The 18,625-nt window shown below is 63.5% G+C and overlaps 2 protein-coding genes and 1 long non-coding RNA gene across 16 annotated transcripts in view; 2 read left to right on the top strand and 1 right to left on the bottom strand.

Annotated features, from left to right (window-relative positions):
• Positions 1-216: 216 nt before the first annotated feature.
• TARBP2 (TARBP2 subunit of RISC loading complex) lies at positions 217-17,250 on the top strand. 7 transcript variants are annotated; one of them, XM_075133807.1, is made up of 9 exons: positions 217-308; positions 1,723-1,904; positions 3,563-3,668; positions 4,328-4,411; positions 4,608-4,680; positions 6,443-6,560; positions 6,650-6,834; positions 8,344-8,533; positions 12,177-17,250. In XM_075133807.1, the coding sequence occupies exons 1-9, from the start codon at positions 256-258 to the stop codon at positions 12,239-12,241; spliced, it is 1,056 nt and encodes a 351-aa protein (XP_074989908.1). In that variant the 5' UTR covers positions 217-255; the 3' UTR covers positions 12,242-17,250. The 7 variants fall into 7 exon arrangements, with proteins under 7 accessions (XP_074989908.1, XP_074989904.1, XP_074989907.1 ...); XM_075133803.1 differs by lacking the exon at positions 12,177-17,250 and adding an exon at positions 8,740-9,231 and having other exon boundaries at positions 6,650-6,777; XM_075133806.1 differs by lacking the exon at positions 12,177-17,250 and adding an exon at positions 8,711-9,231 and having other exon boundaries at positions 6,650-6,777.
• Positions 7,053-7,601, top strand: LOC142073712 (uncharacterized). The gene is made up of 3 exons (XR_012670454.1): positions 7,053-7,210; positions 7,273-7,373; positions 7,415-7,601. It is a non-coding gene; the product is annotated as an uncharacterized LOC142073712 (long non-coding RNA).
• The window catches only part of LOC142073706 (cyclic AMP-dependent transcription factor ATF-7), a 66,226-nt gene continuing 63,785 nt past the window's right edge, over positions 16,185-18,625 (bottom strand). For 6 of the 8 annotated variants that reach the window (XM_075133792.1, XM_075133793.1, XM_075133794.1 and 3 more), the window contains one exon: positions 16,185-17,568. In XM_075133792.1, the coding sequence (XP_074989893.1) occupies positions 17,348-17,568 (221 nt within the window). In that variant the 3' untranslated portion in view covers positions 16,185-17,347. The remainder of the gene's footprint in view (positions 17,569-18,625) is intronic. The other 2 variants (XM_075133796.1, XM_075133795.1) reach the window with 1 other exon arrangement.

The following is an 18,625-nucleotide window of genomic DNA, read 5'->3' as shown; positions in this document are numbered from 1 at the left end:
ACTGAGGCAGGACCCCCCCCCCCCCGCCGCGTCCTCCACCTTCCCAGCATTCCCCACGCGGGGGGTTGTGGGAAGCGTAGTCCGCTGGCGGGGGGGGAGCGGCAGCTCCGCTGCCGCTCCCCCCCCTCCAGCGGACTACGCTTCCCACAACCCCCCGCGACGCCCGTTTCCCATCGTGCCCCGCGGCGCGGCGGGGCGGAGCGAGCGCCCCCTGGCGGCGCGGGCGGCGCGGCGGCGGGACGGAGCGCGGCGGGGATGAGCGAGGAGGGGGCGGGCGGCGGGGCCAGGCGGAGCGGCGGCTTCCCCAGGTACCGGACACCTCCCCAAACCCCCCCCTACCCTACACCGGGACACCCCCACCCACCCAGGGGTACCCCCCCGGCCCGGTCTACCCTCCCCTAAACCGGGGTTATCCCCTTCCAGACGGAGAGGGGGAGGTTGAGGCCTAGTCCAGGCCCCCCGGGCCTGCCCCTCGGTTACCGGGGCTGCGTGGGGAGGGGGAGGAGGGGGGGGGGCTACAGGTCTGTCCCCTACGTGGGGGCTCCAGACGTGTCCCCACGCTGCGTGGCGGTGCCACCCCTGTGACCGTGTCCCCAGGCAGCACGGGAGCTCCACTCGTGTCCCCACGCCGCGTGGGGGCTCCAGCCCTGTCCCTTTGTCCCCAGGCTGCGTGGCGGTGTCACCCCTGTGGTGGGTCCCCACGCCGCGTGGGGGCTCCAGCCCTGTCCCTTTGTCCCCAGGCTGCGTGGCGGTGTCACCCCTGTGGTGGGTCCCCACGCCGCGTGGGGGCTCCAGCCCTGTCCCCACGCCATGTGGTGATGCCACCCCTGTCCCCGTGTCCCCATGCCGCTTGTTGGTGCCATGTGACAGTGCCAGGCCCTGTCCCACACTGTCTGGTGGTCCCAACCCTGTCCCCATGTCCCCATGCCGCATGGCAGTGCCACCCCTGTCCCCATGGCTGCGTGGCGGTGCCAGCCCTGTCCCCATGTCCCCACGCTGTGTGGTGGTTCCAGCCCTGTCCCCATGGCTGCGTGGCGATGCCACCCCTGTCCCCATGTCCCCACACTGTTTGTGGTGATGCCACCCCTTTCCCCACATCCCCACACTACATATCAGTGTCCCCCGTGTCCCCCGTGTCCCCGTACCATATGGCCATGCCACCCCTGTCCCCACACCGTGTGGTGATGCCCTTGTCCCCATGCTACATGTCAGTGCCACCCCTGTCCCTGTGTCCCCATGTGGTGTGGCGATGCCACCCCTTTCCCCATGCCCGCACACTGCCTGGTGGTGCCACCCCAGTCCCCCGTGTCCCCATGCCATGTGGCAGTGCCACCTCTATCCTCATGTCCCCATGCTACATGTCTGTGCCACGCTGTCCCCATGCTACATGTCAGTGCCATGCTGTCTCCATGTCCCCACACTACACGTCAGTGCCACACTGTCCCCATGTCCCCATCTCAATGCCACCCTCTCCCACCACCCCACTCCCCCCAGTCCGCACCCCCACTAGTCCCCTCTGACCCCTTCTCGTGCTGGTGACACCCCTGTCCCCATGTCCCCACTCTACATGTCAGTGCCACGCTGTCCCCATGTCCCCACGCTACACGTCAGGGCCACGCTGTCCCCATGTCCCCATCTCAATGCCACCCTCTCCCACCACCCCACTCCCCCCAATCCGCACCCCCACCTGTCCCCTCTGACCCCTTCTCGGGCTGGTGACAGCCCTGTCCCCAGCCTGGAGCAGATGCTGGCCGCCAACCCCGGGAAGACGCCCATCAGCCTGCTGCAGGAATATGGCACTCGCATAGGCAAGACCCCCGGCTACGACCTCCTGAAGGCCGAGGGACAAGCCCACCAGCCCAATTTCACCTTCCGTGTCACCGTTGGGGACATCAGCTGCACCGGTGGGTCCCCGACACCCTTTGTCTCCAGGTGGTCCCCGTCCCTCACCCCCCCCCACCCCGGCGCGCCGGGGTGGGGGGGGGGGAGGGACGGGGACTGCCTGGGGACAACCTGGGATGGATCTCGCTTGCTTGGGATGCGAGGACACAGGGATTGTCCCCGGGATGGTGGGGATGTGCTGGGGGAGCCCTAAAAGTGGCTTGTGGTGAGGTGATCCCCTTGGGATCCCCCCAAAAATGGGTCCTGAGTGGATCCTGAGGCCCTGGGGGGACACTCGGGGATCCCTAAAAAGTGGGTTGTGGTAGGAGCGTCGCCTGAGATCCCAATGCTTGGGATACTCAGGGGATCCCTTGGGAACCCCTCGGATCCCCAAAAAGCAGGGTCTGGTGGGGGATCGCCTAGGATCCCAATGCTTGGGACACTCAGGGATCCCTTGGGACCCCCAAAAAGTGGGTCCTGGCTGGGGATCTGCTGGGATCCCTAAAAAGCAGGGTCTGGTGGGGGATCGCCTAGGATCCCAATGCTTGGGATACTCAGGGGATCCCTTGGGAACCCCTCGGATCCCCAAAAAGCAGGGTCTGGTGGGGGATCGCCTGGGACCCCGATGCTTGGGATACTCAGGGGATCCCTTGGGTCCCCCAAAAAAGTGGGCCCTGGGGGGAGAATCGCCTGGGACCCCGATGCTTGGGACACTCGGGGATCCCTTGGGACCCCCAAAAAGTGGGTCCTGGCTGGGGATCTGCTGGGATCCCTAAAAAGCAGGGTCTGGTGGGGGATCGCCTGGGACCTCGATCCCTGGGACACACAGGGAACCCCCCGCGCCGGGGTGGGGGGGTGAGGGACGGGGACCGCCTGGGGACAACCTGGGATGGATCTCGCTTGCTTGGGATGCGAGGACACAGGGATTGTCCCCGGGATGGTGGGGATGTGCTGGGGGAGCCCTAAAAGTGGCTTGTGGTGAGGTGATCCCCTTGGGATCCCCCCAAAAATGGGTCCTGAGTGGATCCTGAGGCCCTGGGGGGGCATTCAGGGATCCCCCAAAAGTGGGTTGTGGTAGGAGGATCGCCTGGGATCCCGATGCTTGGGACACTCAGGGGATCCCTTGGGCCTCCCAAAAAAGTGGGTCCTGGGGGGAGAATCGCCGGGGACTCCGATGTCTGGGACACTCAGGGATCCTTTGGGATCCCAAAAAGTGGGTTGTGGTGGGGGATCACCTGGGACCCTGATGCCTGGGACACTCAGGGATCCCTTGGGACCCTCAAAAAGTGGGTCCTGGCTGGGGATCTACTGGGATCCCTAAAAAGCAGGGTCTGGTGGGGGATCGCCTGGGACCCTGATCCCTGGGACACACAGGGATCCCCTGAGACCCTGATGCCCAGGCTGTGACACAGGGATCCTCCTGGGGACCCTGACATCTAGGATGTGACACAGGGATCCTCTGGGACCCCAAAAAGTGGGTTGTGGTGGGGGATCACCCAGGACCCCAATGCCTGGGACACCGGGGGACCCCCTGGCACCTCACTGCTGGGGTTACGGCAGAGGGATCCCCCGGGATCCTGACACGGGGGCTGTGGCAGTCCTAACCACAGCCCGTGGTCCGTGAGGGATCTGGGGGGGCCCCAGGTGTCCCCCCACCCCGCTCAGCTGGTGTCTCCCCCAGGGCAGGGGCCCAGCAAGAAGGCGGCGAAGCACAAAGCGGCGGAGGTGGCCCTGAAGCTGCTCAAAGGGGGGGACATGTTGGAACCCACCGCCCCCGAGGAGCCCAGGTGAGGGGGGACGGGGTCCCCAGGGTGCTGGGGTTCGGGGGGGGGGTCAGGGTGCAGCACTGAATAGGGTTGGAGGGAGCTGGGAGGGGGTCTGGGGGGGTGCTGGGTGCATGGGGGAGGGCACTGAGCGTGTCCAGGAGGTGCTGGGGGGAGTTTGGGGTGCTCTGGGATGCTGGGTGGGGGGGTGGCCAGGCGGTCTGGGGGTACCCAGGGGGTCGGGAGTATCCCGGGGTGCTGGGCACCCAGGCCTGGTGGGTTTGGGGGATCTGCGGGGGGTTGAGGGCATCCAGGGGAGTTTGGGGGTACCCAGGGTGATTGGGGATGCTGGGGGGCTTGGGCATCCCAAGAGATTTGGGGGGGTTTGGGGAGCTCAGTTGGGTTTGGGGTGCCCGGGGAGGGGGTTGAGGGTACCCAGGCAGATCTGGGGGTGCCCAGGGTGGGTCCAGGGGTGCATAGGGGGGATTAGGGGTGTCTTAGGGGAGCCAAGACAATTGAGGATGCCGGAGGGGGGGTTGGGAATGCCAGAGGGTCTGGGGGTCCCAAGGGAATTGGGGGGGGGGTGCCTGGTAGGATTGGGGCACCTGGGGGGCTGGGGGTGCCAGGGAGGGAGGTTTGGGGGGGCCGGCTCGGGCGTTAACGTCTCACCTTTTATCCCCAAGCTCTCCTTTCCCCCCAGAGCCCCCGGCTGAGCTCGGCCCCACGGCCCCCCCCCCAGCACCCGCCGTGCCCCCACCCTCACCCAGGTAACAGAGTGGGGGGCACCCAGGTGCCGGGGCTGGGCAGGGAGGGGGGACATCGATCCCCCCCCCCAACCCCTCAGTTCCCAGCACCCCGTTATACCTCCTTGCCTCCCCAACTCGGGGGTCCTGGCGTGGGGGGGCTCAGAGCTGTCCCCCCCACTGTGCCCCCCCTCACGCTGTGCCCGTCTGCCCCACGCAGGGGCACCCCCCTGGAGATGAAGACGCCCGTGTCCCCCCCCCAGTCGGAGTGTAACCCCGTGGGGGCTCTGCAGGTGGGTGCCCCGGCTCGGTGGCCGTCCCTGGTTTGGGGGTGACAAACCTGGTTTGGGGATGGCCATCCCAATCTGGGGGGGGGGGGGCATGCCCTTTTTGGGGGTGACCTTACCCAGTTTGCGGGTGGCGGTGATCTTTAGGGGCTGCCTCTCCCCAGCTGGAGGGGGGCTCTTGCCCCTTTTGGGGAGAATTATCCCCATTTTGGGGATGGTTGTCCTTGTTTTGGGGATGGGGGACCTATTTTGGGGACAGTTATCCCTGTTTTGGGGACGGTTATCCCCGTTTTGGGGACAGTTATCCCTGTTTTGGGGACAGTTATCCCCGTTTTGGGGACGGTTATCCCCATTTTGGGGATGGTTATCCCTGTTTTGGGGATGGTTATCCCTGTTTTGGGGATGGGGGACCCATTTGGGGGACAGTTACGTTGTTTTGGGGATGGTTATCTCCATTTTGGGGATGGTTATCCCTCTTTTGGGGACAATTATCCCCATTTGGGGACAGTTATCCCTGTTTTGGGGACAGTTATCCCCATTTTGGGGATGGTTATCCCTGTTTTGGGGACAATTATCCCCATTTCAGGGATGGCTATCCCTGTTTTGGGGATGGCGGACTCATTTTGGGGACAGTTATCCCCATTTTGGGGACGGTTATCCCCATTTTGGGGACAGTTATCCCCATTTTGGGGATGGTTATCCCTGTTTTGGGGACAATTATCCCCATTTGCGGACAGTTATCCCTGTTTTGGGGACAGTTATCCCCATTTCAGGGACGGTTATCCCTGTTTTGGGGATGGTGGACTCATTTCGGGGACAGTTATCCCCATTTTGGGGACGGTTATCCCCATTTTGGGGACAGTTATCTCCATTTTGGGGATGGTTATCCCTGTTTTGGGGACAATTATCCCCATTTGGGGACAGTTATCCCTGTTTTGGGGACAGTTATCCCCATTTCAGGGACGGTTATCCCTGTTTTGGGGATGGTGGACTCATTTCGGGGACAGTTATCCCCATTTTGGGGACGGTTATCCCTGTTTTGGGGACAATTATCCCCATTTTGGGGACGGTTATCCCTGTTTTGGGGACAATTATCCCCATTTGGGGACGGTTATCCCTGTTTTGGGGACAGTTATCCCCATTTCAGGGATGGTTATCCCTGTTTTGGGGATGGTTATCCCTGTTTTGGTGACGGTGGACCCATTTTGGGGACGGTTATCCCCATTTTGGGGACAGTTCTCTCTGTTTTAGGGATAGTTATCCCTGTTTTGGGGACGGTTATCCCTGTTTTGGGGATGGTTATCCCTGTTTTGGGGACAGTTATCCCCATTTCGGGGACGGTTATCCCTATTTTGGGGATGGTTATCCCTGTTTTGGGGACAATTATCCCCATTTGGTGATGGTTATCCCTGTTTTGGGGACAGTTATCCCCATTTGGGGACGGTTATCCCTGTTTTGGGGACAGTTATCCCCATTTCAGGGATGGTTATCCTTGTTTTGGGGATGGTTATCCCTCTTTTGGTGACAGTGGACCCATTTTGGGGACGGTTATCCCCATTTTGGGGACAGTTCTCTCTGTTTTAGGGATGGTTATCCCTATTTTGGGGACGGTTATCCCTATTTTGGGGGCAGTGGACCCATTTTGGGGCTGGCCCTGCCCATTTTGGAGATGCTAGCTCCTTTCTGAGGGCAGCTCTTCCCATTTTGGGGGGGGACAGCCGTGGCCCTGCCCTCCCCAGCCCCCCCAATTTGTGTCCCACCCCCCCAGGAGCTGGTGGTGCAGAAGGGCTGGCGCCTGCCCGAGTACACGGTGACGCAGGAGTCGGGGCCGGCGCATCGCAAGGAGTTCACCATGACCTGCCGCGTGGAGCGCTTCGTGGAGATCGGTACGGGGCCGGGGCACCCCCCGGGTGTAGTTGGGGACACGTGACAGGGTGCCAGGCTCACCTCGGTGTCCCTTGTCCCCTCCCCGCAGGCAGCGGCACCTCCAAGAAGCTGGCGAAGCGCAACGCGGCCGCCAAGATGCTGGTGCGGATCCACAACGTCCCCATGGAGCCGCGGGAGGGCAGCGAGGCCGAGGTGGAGGAGGACCAGTTCTCCATGGTACCGGCCAGCGAGGGGTTAACGGGGGACACGGGCACCCCAGCGTCACCCCGAGAGGTTAATGGGGGACACGGGCACCCCACGGTCACGCCAGGGAGTTAACAGGGGACATGGGCACCCCAGCGTCACCCCGAGAGGTTAATGGGGGACACGGGCACCCCAGCGTCACCCCGAGAGGTTAATGGGGGACACGGGCACCCCAGGGTCACCCCAGGGAGTTAACGGGGGACACGGGCACCCCAGCGTCACCCCAAGAGGTTAATGGGGGACACGGGCACCCCAGGGAGTTAACAGGGGACACGGGCACCCCAGCGTCACCCCGAGAGGTTAATGGGGGACACGGGCACCCCAGGGTCACCCCAGGGAGTTAACAGGGGACACGGGCACCCCAGCGTCACCCCGAGAGGTTAACGGGGAACACGGGCACCCCAAGGTCACCCTGAGAGTGTTAACAGGGGACCTGGGCACCGTGAGGTTACCCTGAGGGGTTAACAGGGGGGACACGGGCACCCCAAGGTCACCCCAGGGAGTTAATAGAGGACACGGGCACCCCAATGTCACCCCGGGGGGTTAATGGGGGACACGGGCACCCCGAGGTCACCCTGAGGGGTTAACGGGGGACACAGGGCACCCCAAGGTCACCCTGAGGGGTTAACAGCAGACACGGGCACCCCAAGGTCACCCCGAGGGGTTAACGGGGGACACAGGGCACCCCAAGGTCACCCCGAGGGGTTAACAGCAGACACGGGCACCCCAAGGTCACCCCGAGGGGTTAACGGGGGACACAGGGCACCCCAAGGTCACCCCGAGTGGTTAACGGGAGACATGGTCACCCCAGGGGTTAAGGGGGGACACGGGGCACCCCAGGGTCACCCCAGGGGGTTAACAGGCACACGGGCACCCCAAGGTCAGCCCGAGGGGTTAACGGGAGACACGGGCACCCCAAGGTCACCCCAGGGGGTCAATGGGGGACACGGGCACCTCTGTACCCCCTATTTCAGGGCTTATGGCCCCCAGTGATTAAAGTTGGGGGGCAGTAGGGCAGGGGGACACCCAAGGGACCCCCAGGTGCTCCCTGGGTGGGGGGGACCCTCTGGATTGAGGGTCCTTGGGTGGGTGGGTGTGGTCCCCCAGCCCCCATGTCCCCTGGGGTACCCTGTGTGGGGGTCCCAACAGCCCCCACATTCTTGGCGTGGCCCCACCTGGGGGTCCCTAAGTCCCCTTGTCCCCAGGGTGGCCCCGTATGGGGGTCCTGGTGGTGTCCCCAGGGTGTCCCCACGTAGGGTCCCTATGGTTCCTGAGCCCCTGTCCCTCAAGGGTGTCCCTGCACGGGGGTCCTGGTGGTCCCCGAGCCCCCATGGGTGTCCCCATGTCGGGGTCCCCGCAGTTCCTGAGTCCCCGCGTCCCTGCGTGGGGAGTCTGGAGGGTCCCCGTGTCCCTTGGGTGTCCCTGCATGGGACTCCGGGCGGTCCCTGAGCCCCCATGCCCCCATGCGGGGGGTCCGGATGGTCCCCACGTCCCCGTGGGGGGGGGTCAGGACGGTCCCCGAGCCCCCTGTCCCTGCAGGCGGGCCCCAGGCTGGAGGGGCTGCGGGGCCGAGCGCCCGGCTGCACCTGGGACTCCCTGCGCAACTCGGCGGGCGAGAAGATCGTGCAGCTGCGGAGTCACCCGCTGGCACCCATGGGTGCGGGGGCCTGCGCCCTCCTGCAGGAGCTCTCCGAGGAGCAGAGCTTCGCCATCAGCTACCTCGACATCGGTGAGCCCCCGCCCCATGGGCATCCCCCCCCCCCCCTTCTCTGGGCATCCCCAGCCCCCATGGGTGCCCCAGCCCCCATGGGTGCCCCAGCCCGGGCTCAGGGGTGTTGTGGGTGGTTTTGGGGGGTGTGTGGGGTGACAGTGGCCCGTCCCCGTGTCCCCCCCACCCCACCCCCAGATGCGTTGAGCCTCAGCGGGCTGCACCAGTGCCTGGTGGAGCTGTCGACGCAGCCGGCCACGGTGTGCCACGGCGCAGCCCCCTCCCGCGACGGCGCCCGCTCCCAGGCCGCCCGCAACGCCCTCCAGTACCTCCGCATCATGGCGGGGGGCAAGTGAGCCTCACCCACCCACCCACCCACCTACCGACACCCCGACGGACCCACGGACACTCTGACGGACCCACAGACGGACCCACCGACCGACACGCGGAGCTCTGGACGGATGCCTGGACCCACTGGTGGACACTCAGACCCACCCACCGACACCCAGACAGGCGCCCGGCCCCACTGACACACCCTGTGGGCACCCGGACCTGCTGACGGACAGACGGACGGACACGCGGCCAGCCCCCAGACGGAGCCCGGACAGACCTCAGGGCCCGGGGGGCACCCTCCGGCCAGGCCCCCCCGGGGGGGGGGTGAGGAGGGTCCCTGGGCGCCAACCGGCCCCCGGGAATAAAGCTGGGGGGGGGTTTGTAAACTCCCCGCGTCGGTGTCTTTTTGGGGGGCACTTGGGGGGGGGCACTTGGGGGGTGTTGGGGGGGGGGCAGGTCCCCCCCATCCGCCAGGGGCAAAACCAGAGCGAGCGTTGAGGGGCGAGCAGCACCAGTTTATTGGGTGACGGAGGGACCCACGGACAGACGGACTGAAGGACGGACTCACGGACGGCTTTCCAGAGAGACGGCTCCCGGGACGGGCGGCGGGACGGACAGACGGACGCTCAGCGGCGGCGGCCGAAGCGCTGCGGCGTCGCCATGGTCCAGAACGGGGCGGCCGGAGGGTCCCAGCTGCGGGGGCTGTGCTGGGCCTGGGCCCCCCCCCGCGGCCCCCGCCCGAACCTGCCATGGGGACACCGCACCGCTGACACCCGGGACCCCGCACCCCTGACACTGGGGACACCGCACCGGGGACACCGCACCGCTGACACCGGGGACACCGCACCCCTGACACCCGGGACACCGCACCCCTGACACCGGGGACACCGCACCCCTGACACCCGGGGACACCGCACCCCTGACACCCAGGGACACCGCACTGCTGACACCCGGGACACCGCACCCCTGACACCCGGGACCCCGCACCCCTGACACCGGGGACACCGCACCCCTGACACCCGGGACACCGCACCGCTGACGCCCGGGACCCCGCACCCCTGACACCCGGGACCCCGCACCCCTGACACCCGGGACACCGCACCCCTGACACCCGGGACCCCGCACCCCTGACACCCGGGACACCGCACCCCTGACACTGGGGACACCGCACCCCTGACACCCGGGACCCCGCACCACTGACACCGGGGACACCGCACCGCTGACACCCGCCGACGGACGGACGGGGACGGACGGACGGACAGGGACGGCTGGACAAGGATGCACGGGGATGGGGACGGACGGGCACGGACGGATGGGGACAGAGGGACAAAAGGGGACAGAGGGGGATCCAGAGGGACGGAAGGGGATGGACAAACGGACAGAGAGGGCTGGGTGATGGGGACAGACAGAGGAAGGGGACAGCGGGGACGGACAGACAGACGGATGGCTAGACGGGACAGATGGGAACGGACCGAGGGACACGGACAGACCGGGACAGACACACGCGGGACGGACACGGACAGACGGACACCAGCAGGGACCCCCCCCCATCCCGGCACCGGCCAGGCCACCCACTTGTCCCCCCTGGGTCCCCCCAAACCACCCGGGTCCTTCCCCACCCCCGGGTTCCCCCAAACACCCGGGTCCTTCCCCACCCCCGGGTCCCCGCAAACACCCGGGTCCCTCCCCGGCCCCGACGGTCCCCGGCCCCCCTGGCCCCCTCCGGTGCCCCGGCCCCCCCCGAGTCCCCCGGTCCCGCTCACCGCTGCGGCTGGAGGCGGGGGCCCGGGCTGCGGCCGGGGCGCTCCAGGGAGCGGAGCAGCGCGCCCAGGGCGGCGGCGGCGGCGGCGGGGGGCGGCCCCGGGGGGGCAGCGGCGGCCTGTGGAGGGGCCGGATGGGAGGGGGGGAGGTCACGGCAGCCCCGGGCCCGGGGGGCGCCCCCCCCCGCCCAAAACCGAGCAGCCCGCTCCCCCGCCCCGACGGCGCGGCGCGGGCCGGGGCTCACCGGGGCAGGACCGGGGCCGGTACCGGGGTCGGGGGCTCCGGGGCAGCAGCGGGCGGCGCGCAGGGCCCCCGCCAGCAGCAGCAGCAGCGCCAGCCGCACCGCCATCGCCCCCGCCGCCCGCCGCCTCCGCCGCCTCTTATAGCCGGGCCGGGCCGGGCCGGGCCGCCGGGGGGGTCCCGGGGGAGCGGGAGATGGCGGGGATCAATCCCGGCCCCGCCGCCGCCGGGCGCCGCTAATGAAACGCATTTACCAGCCGCGACAGCCGCCCCCGGGGACGGACGGACGGACCGGGGCGGCCCCGCACCCCCGCCCCGCCCGGGACCCTCAACCGGCACCACCGGGGCTGCCCGCACCGTCGGAGCTAGACCCCTCCCCCCTCCCCGTGCCCGTCCCCGGGACCCCCACGTCCTGGACTGGGACTCCCCGAAACCAGGACCCCTGCCCCGCATCGGACACCCCCCCGGGATCCCCCTCCCCGGCCAGGACGCCCTGATACAGGGACCCCTCCCCTGCACCGGTCCCCCCGATCCCCGGGACCCCCCGTCCCGCACCGGGACCCCGGCCCCCCTCGGCCGCTCCGCCGCGGCTCGTTGCCGCCATCCCGTGGCCGCGCTGCGCTCCTGCAGCCCCGACGGGACCCCCCCGGCTTTCACCCGCCCCCTCCGACCCCAAACCAGCTGAAATCGCCCCAAACGCTCAGCCCGAGGGTGCGTCGCCCCCCCCCCCCCAGCAGGCTCACCCGCTGTGTCACCCAGGCGAGGTGACAGCCCCGCACTGTCCCCAGGCAGGGCTGGTGGCCGGTGTCCCCCAGGTGATGGCCGAGGGTTGTCACAGCCAGCGCTGTCACCCCCTGCCCAGTGACACCATCTCCCCCAGGCAGGTGACACCCAAGGGGGTCCCTGGGACAAGTGACACCAGGGTTGTCCCCAACCGAGCCAACTCCGGGGTTGTCCCCCCCCCCCCGGCGCAGCAGAAGGGCGGCAGCCACCATCTCCTGGGTAATATTTTAATGTTATATTTGCAGCATAAATAAAAGGCACATTACATGTTTGGTACGACGCGGCGGGGGGGGGGCGCTGGGACGTGTGTTCCCCCCCCCGCGTCCCCCCGTGTCCCCGGGCCCCCGCGGGGGCTGTGAGGACCCGCTCACAGGAGCCCGTGCGGAGGAGGAGGGGGGGTCCCTCGGGGCCCGGGGGGGGCCGCGGGAAGGGGTTACAGCTAGAAAACCATTTCGTTGCGTAAGGAGCTGCGCATCCGTTCAGGAAGTTGATATATGTCTATATAGGTCTGTATATACTCATAGATATGTGGTTTTTTTTTTTATAGATACTACACCCTCGTGGTTACGCTTTTCGGGGGATTTCCTTTTTCTTGGCTTCTTCCGTTATTGATCGTCAAAGCTCGCCCTACAAAGCAGCTGGGGGTGGGGGGGGGGACACAGGGTCCCGTGTCCCCGGAGACCGTCGGGTCCCTCTGTCACCTCCTGGGCTCGGTTCGGGGCCGGAGAGCATCACCGCTGCCAGAGCGCGCGTGGGCACGAAAGCGGGGGGCAACCAAACAGAAACGGGTCCGCAAGTCCAAAAAATGACAAATTTCCCGGCTGAGCCATCGAAATCCAGAACCAAGGAGCCAGTTTGGGGGGGGAAAGGTGGCACCAAACTGCCCCAGTCCCCCCAGTCCTGAGGGATTGGGAGGCCGGCGAGGAGATCTTCATCTCCGCCGGAGGGAGAGGAGGGAGGGGAGGGAGGGGAGGGAGAGCTCCCCTCCATCACGAGCTGCCCCGGGACGTGTTTTTCAGCCATTTGTTTCTATTCCACATTACAGCGAAGACGGATCGATAAAAACCCCGACTCCCGTCGGCCGATGCCACCGCTCGGGCTCTCCCCGACTCCATCCCAACCTAAACGCGACCCTTAAACCCTGTGGGGCTTTTCCACGCTCCCGCGAGGAGCCCGGGTATCTCTCTCCCCCCATCGATTAGGTCACGGAGGAGGGAAGGAGACCCCCGGCGATCCAAACGCCGCTACCGCACAGAGGGGTTTTGGGGGAAGACGCCTGGGAAGCCACAGGACCGACACCGGCACTAACCGGGGTTTTGGTTAAGGCATCGCGGCCGAGGCCCGAGGGCTGGCAGAGGAAAGCGCAGGAGCCCGGCGAGCTGCCGAGCGGAGCCGACCGGGCGGCTGCCATCCCCCCGGAGCCTTCGAAAAGCAGGAGAAATCATCCTAGAGCTGAAATGAGGTTTTTTTAACCCTACCCAAAGACGTCCGCAAAGTCTTCAAGCAAGAGTCGAACCAGCACGGGAAGGAGGAGAAGCCGCCACCCTTCACCCTCGCTCGTCCTCACGGGTCTGGGGGGGACCCTGCCGGAAAGGCCGGTTACCCAAACCCAACCCCCTAACTGCCACCCAAACCGACGCAGGTCCCTACAGCTACTGCCGCGCAGAAACCGCCTCCACCAGAGGCGACGAGGAAGAAGATGATGTGGGGCAAAAACCCAGCAGCCGTTCGGCTCTTCCAAGCCCTTTGGAATGCTCAGCGGGGATTTCCACGCCTCGGAGCCCAAAGGCTGCCCGGGAGCGGCGCGGGCACCTTGGCTCCGGGAGAGGAGACCGCACCGACCCCGGCTTTTAATTACCTGGGCAGCCCGACGCATCCCCGCGCGGCCGCTCCATCGGCGTGGAGGTGCTGGAAAAAGCGCTGGTGGAAACGCGCCTCCCTACGTACCCTCCTCTCCGAAAAGCTGAAGGAGTCACCTCTTAAAAACCAAACCTGTCCCTCCCGCTGGAAAAGTGAGAACCCCCCGGCGGTGTGACCGTCAGCTCCGTTTAAGACCGACTCAGGATCGTCTCTGCCGGGCACCAACGAGGGATGAACCTCACCCATGTGCCCCAAAGTGACATTTAGGGCTTGGGACGTCCCTCCGTCGCACCGGGTGGGACTGGAGAATTCCCCCGTTGCCCGAGGCCGGCGGGGGGGGGTGCGTTTGCTAAGGGTCACGCTGGGGTTTTTGGCTACCTTCCTCATCGCGGGCTCAGCCTGCCCGGGGCGGGAGGATTCCTGCTTCGCTCCACCCGTCTCCCTCCCTTGCAAGCAGGGACGCTGTCGGCAAGAGAAACGGGGACCTGAAACCTTCTCCGGGACCTGAAACCTTCTCCGGGACCTGAAACCTTCTCCAGGACCTGCTTTCGCAGCAGCGGTGCAGGTATCGAACGCTGTTGGGGTAAAACACACCCGAAGGGGACACGGGAAAGCCGCAACCCTGTCGATTTAAAAAAAAAATAAAATGTTAAGATATGGTTAAACACTTGTTCCCTGATTATTGCTGCCCGGGTTTGGAGCTTTACAACTGCGTTTTCATGGGTTTGCGGATTTTTCAAGGCACTAAGCACTCGCAGGCGGAGGAGAGCGGAGACGGGGAGATGCTGGAGGGGGCAGCACCGATGGCATCAGGAGCACCGAGGCACGGAGGGACGGGGAGAAAAGCCGCTCTCTGCATCCCCCCGGCTCGTCACCGGCAAGGCCTGAGCCACCTCGCGATGCCCGACGGTGCTACGAGGTTTCACGGCTCGGAGCGGTCAGGGCAGGGAAAGTCCTTTTGTGGGACGCAGGCGGGGGGATCTCGGCTCTCCGATCGCACAAAACCGGGTCACTTTTAGTCCCTAAGGGTAAAAATAAGGGGGCGGGGAAGGTGCTGCATGCGATGCTAACGCTGCCGTGTGTCTCTCCGTCCCAGATTTGCTGCCTCTCCACTGTCGCCCTTCGCTCCTTCCTTCCAACCCTGCCAGCAAAGCCCCCGGCTGCTCCTCGCCTCCGCCTCATCCACCGGACCCCGACGGCACGAAGCAAACAAGGAACCAGTGTTGGGATCAGCCCAGAGCTCAATTCCTCCTTTCCTCTTCTTTCAACGAACGTTTTTCCTCAACAGACGGGTTTTTTTCCATTTTGGTGAGCCTAGGAGGAGCTGGTGAGCTGTTGTCGGTGCCGCCGGACACGCAACCGCTCGCTCTCGCACGCTGTCCCAGCTCCGGGCTCCGAGCACGACGCACCAAGGGACAGGGACCCAACGGCTGCCAGACGATGAAGCAAATATGTTTACAACACATTTTTGTCATTCCTGCTATTCCCGGATGAAGAAAGAAAGAGAGACGCCTGTTTCCAAGCCCCCTGAAGCAAACCGAGCAGATTTGAAGACCGGAGCAAATCCCTTTGCTGCAAGACGGGTCATTTTTACCCCTTTTTGGACCACGCGAAGGAGCGCAGGGTTTTCTGCCGTTCCCTGTCGCAGCTCTACAACCTGCAGCAGCTCCGAGAAAGGAAGCAGAGCCGGGCTGGATCTTCTACCTCCTGCCAACCCTCTGCCTTAGATCCTGGCCCCCCAAAAAGGTCCTGATCCCCCACTGTGCCTCAGCTGAACCCCCTTTTTGTCCAGGTTGCTCGGCTTTAAGACACGCCGACCCCCCCCCGTGTCCTCTTTCACAGCTCGCCCTCGCTGCAGAAACACCCCCCGTGTCGGGATAGGAAGAGCCGAAACGCCTGCCTACACACAGACCCTGCAGAAACAGCTTCGCAGAAACAAAAGGCGGGTCTGGGGGGGCTACGCAGGATCCGAAGGAGAAGGGCAAACTGCCGAGGCCAGAAGTGACCCCGATTACGCACAAGACGACTCGAGATGAGCAAGAGAAACCAGGAGAGCACGAGAGCGGCACCGCGTCGAGAGAAAGCAAACCCAGGAAACGCCGCGGTCGATACTGCCGAGAAGTCGAGGAAAACCTGAAAAAGAGGGGGAGAGGACAAACCCCATCGATAGAAAAACCAAACCGCTGAACTTCCCTGTCCATAACGGGAGCCCGTTCCTTGCTCAGACTTTGCTTTGGGTTTTGCTGTCCCTGGAAACCTTCCAAGTCTGGATAAGCCAAACAACATCACTTTGACAAACAAACTTGGCTCAAAAGTGGCGAGTGCAACCTGAGGTGGGCGAGAGCTCAGGTGAGGAGGAAGGAGAGGAAGACCAAGGGCCGATGCAGCTCCACGGACTTTGACGCGGTGCCTTCTAAGAGCCCGAACGCACACGACACCCCTTCTCATTTCCAAACTATCAACTCCAATCGCTTGCCCGGGGCCAGCGGCAGCCTCGGGAAGCACACACGGACACACACGCATGCTACGCCCGCCCGGCGGGAAAGCGGACCCGATTCCAAGCGTCTTTCAACACCGAGGCTGGGTTTTTAACCTGCCCTATGAAAGTGGAAGCTCTGTGAATCCTTCGTTTGCTCTGGCTGGGAAGCAACGGATGCTCCATCACCGAGAGCGGAAGATAATCCTGAAGAAGAGGTAAAGGACCGGGCAAATAGAAACACGACTTGGTGCTCCCTCCCCTTGGAACAGGCAACTAATTCATGATTTAAGGCCACCATTATTAAGGTCATCGAGGTTATGTGTAAAGGAGATGATCCTTGGAAAGGGAGGGATGTGTTTGCTAAGGCGTGCAGCGGAGTTGGGAGCAGATGATGAATTCTGGGACTCACATTATTATCGCCTGCTGGGGCGGCTCATCCTTTCATGTACCTCCCAGAGCGCCTTTGCACCGGTCCCAGCCGACGCAGATCAGCACCAATTTATTGTAAGGAAGACTGAGAGCAGCCCCTCCGCTGCTAGGACAGACGGTACCTCTTCTCCAGCAACCACAGCGTCCCGTTCCGAGAGCAGCACGTGAACGTCTGCAGCTCCCGGTGCGGCACAAGTGACCGGGAACACGCGTGTGCCCCCCCCAGCCCCACTTCCCCCTCTCCCAACCCTTGGGCACAAACCAATTTACAGCGATTACACTCCCATCGTGTCCAAAATCTGTCGCTGGTATCTTGGGAGTTGGCGTGTAACCTCGATCCCTTTAACCTCAGAGCTCAAGGAGGCTTCTTGTGCGAAGGTGCAACATTTCAGGTAGCTAGAGCAGAGGGGGGAGCAGATGCCTGGAAGCAGCATGCTGTTAAAAATAAAATACATTGACAGCACGACTAAATGTCACAGCCTCCCAAGAGCTATGTTTTCCTTTGCTGAGAGTGGAGGAGGAGGGAAGGGGGGGGGGGACTTGGAAGAGTGAAAGCGCCAAGGGGATCCACCAAGCACGGAGGTTTAGTGTTAATGTAACCGATACCTGAAAGTGAACCTTTCAAGGTGCTTTTCAAAAGTGAGGCTCTGCGCGTTCGGATGACTCTGCGAGTTGACGGATCGTCAACTGAAGGATGGAGAAAAGCGCTCAATCCGCGGCCGTCCCGCGGGGACGGGCGACGGCAGGGCAGCGGTTGGGGGCCAGGATCTGTACAGGCTATGCAGTGTAAGAAGCGCCATAGCTGCCCTTAACTCACTTGGAAAAAAAAAAAAAAAAAAAAGAGAAATAAAAATCCTTATCGGCCCCCAGTCGTCAGGGACTTAGTTATGGTCAGTCTCTCCGGCTGCGAGTTCGCGGTTAGCTCCGTGTCACACGCACAGGCTGTGACATCATCTGCCAGCAGACTGCGACTGTGGAGCCATGATGACGTGTGACGGTATCGGCATGCTCAGTTCTGTCCTTTGGCTCGCCATCTGAGTGAGCACCGAAGTGGCGACCGCTTCTGCCGCCGAGCGGACGCTGAGCCCGTTGGGGGAGGCCGTCACGGAGCTGTGCTGGATGACGGGAGCGGGGGAGCCGGTGGGCTCCGAGCTCTCCTTTGGGCTTTCTGCTTGACCAGAGAAGGAGATGGAAAAAAGAAGAAAACAAGGTTAGAGAGAGGCTGTGCGTGTTGCCACCGGCGTTAGCAGGGAGACAGCGGGACGGGAGACGGCTTCTGCCTCGGAGGGCGTGCAGAAATTAGTCGGGTAGTTACTTAATGCTCACCTTTCCAGCCAAAGCAGCCTGGAGCGGAGAGGCTGATCCCTACAGGAATCACCGCTCCCCCCACCAAGCTGGGCCCCCCTCAAGCAGCTGTTTGGCAAAAGCAAGTGAGGACTGGAAATAAAGCTGATTAGAGCTGGGACATAACGACCCACCGGGTCCGGCTGGCCCCATCCCTTGGAGAAACACCACCGAATCTCAGAGAATTCACGCCAGGAAGGCATAAAGCGCAGGCTTCGCACCAAGGATGGCAGACCCAGCATAACCTTTATCGTAATAAATCTGTTTCCTCATTATAACAAATGAACTTTCCTACATGTTGTTTCCTGGCATGGTACTTGGTTCAAGGCCATTTAGCCCAGAGACGGAACAGTTCCTTCAGAGTCCTTACCATCTGGTGGGTGAGCACACAGGAAAGCGTGCCACAGAAACCCTTCTGCAAAGGCAGGGGTTTTTGCCATTTTTTTAATATAAATTACCTGGTTTGCTCTTTATTGTTCTCTAGAACATTAAAATCAATTACAGCCCATTACAAACTGTTTGCTTGCTCGATTTCTTTCGGTAACTTGAAGCAGTACGATTGAAGGGATGGGAGGCAAACAAAGGCAGAGAGCTTCTTCCGCGCTCTTTTCTGAGCGACGCAGATTGGTTTCCAAAACTTTGGATTCTCTCCCACAAACAGCCCACTGCGCCCAGGCAGAGCTTCTAACACAGAGGATAATTTGTGACCTATCAAATGCCAAGGCGAGAGCAATCAGACCTCTCTCTTTGGGGGTATACACTCATTATCTACAGATGTCAGGAGGAAATTCCCTCCTGTGCACTTGGCTAGATGAATTACGGGTAAGATGCGGTCACCTTCCTTTAAAAGAGCAAAATAATGGCATGAGCTGGGATACTTCTTC

This window comes from Calonectris borealis, chromosome 30 (assembly GCF_964195595.1).
Source record: "Calonectris borealis chromosome 30, bCalBor7.hap1.2, whole genome shotgun sequence".
NCBI lineage: Eukaryota > Metazoa > Chordata > Aves > Procellariiformes > Procellariidae > Calonectris > Calonectris borealis.
The sequence above is the reverse complement of the archived record's forward strand: the minus strand, read 5'-3'. Positions and strand labels throughout refer to the sequence as shown.

What these genes read in the sequence shown, in the direction of transcription:
- TARBP2 (XM_075133802.1), top strand. Translation starts at nt 256, where the DNA reads ATGAGCGAGGAGGGGGCGGGCGGCGGGGCCAGGCGGAGCGGCGGCTTC. An exon ending in GGAGCGCTTCGTGGAGATCG is followed by an intron (nt 6,561 to 6,649) that starts GTACGGGGCCGG and finishes CCCTCCCCGCAG; the next exon opens with GCAGCGGCACCTCCAAGAAG. An exon ending in CCCCAGCGTCACCCCGAGAG is followed by an intron (nt 6,835 to 8,343) that starts GTTAATGGGGGA and finishes CTGTCCCTGCAG; the next exon opens with GCGGGCCCCAGGCTGGAGGG.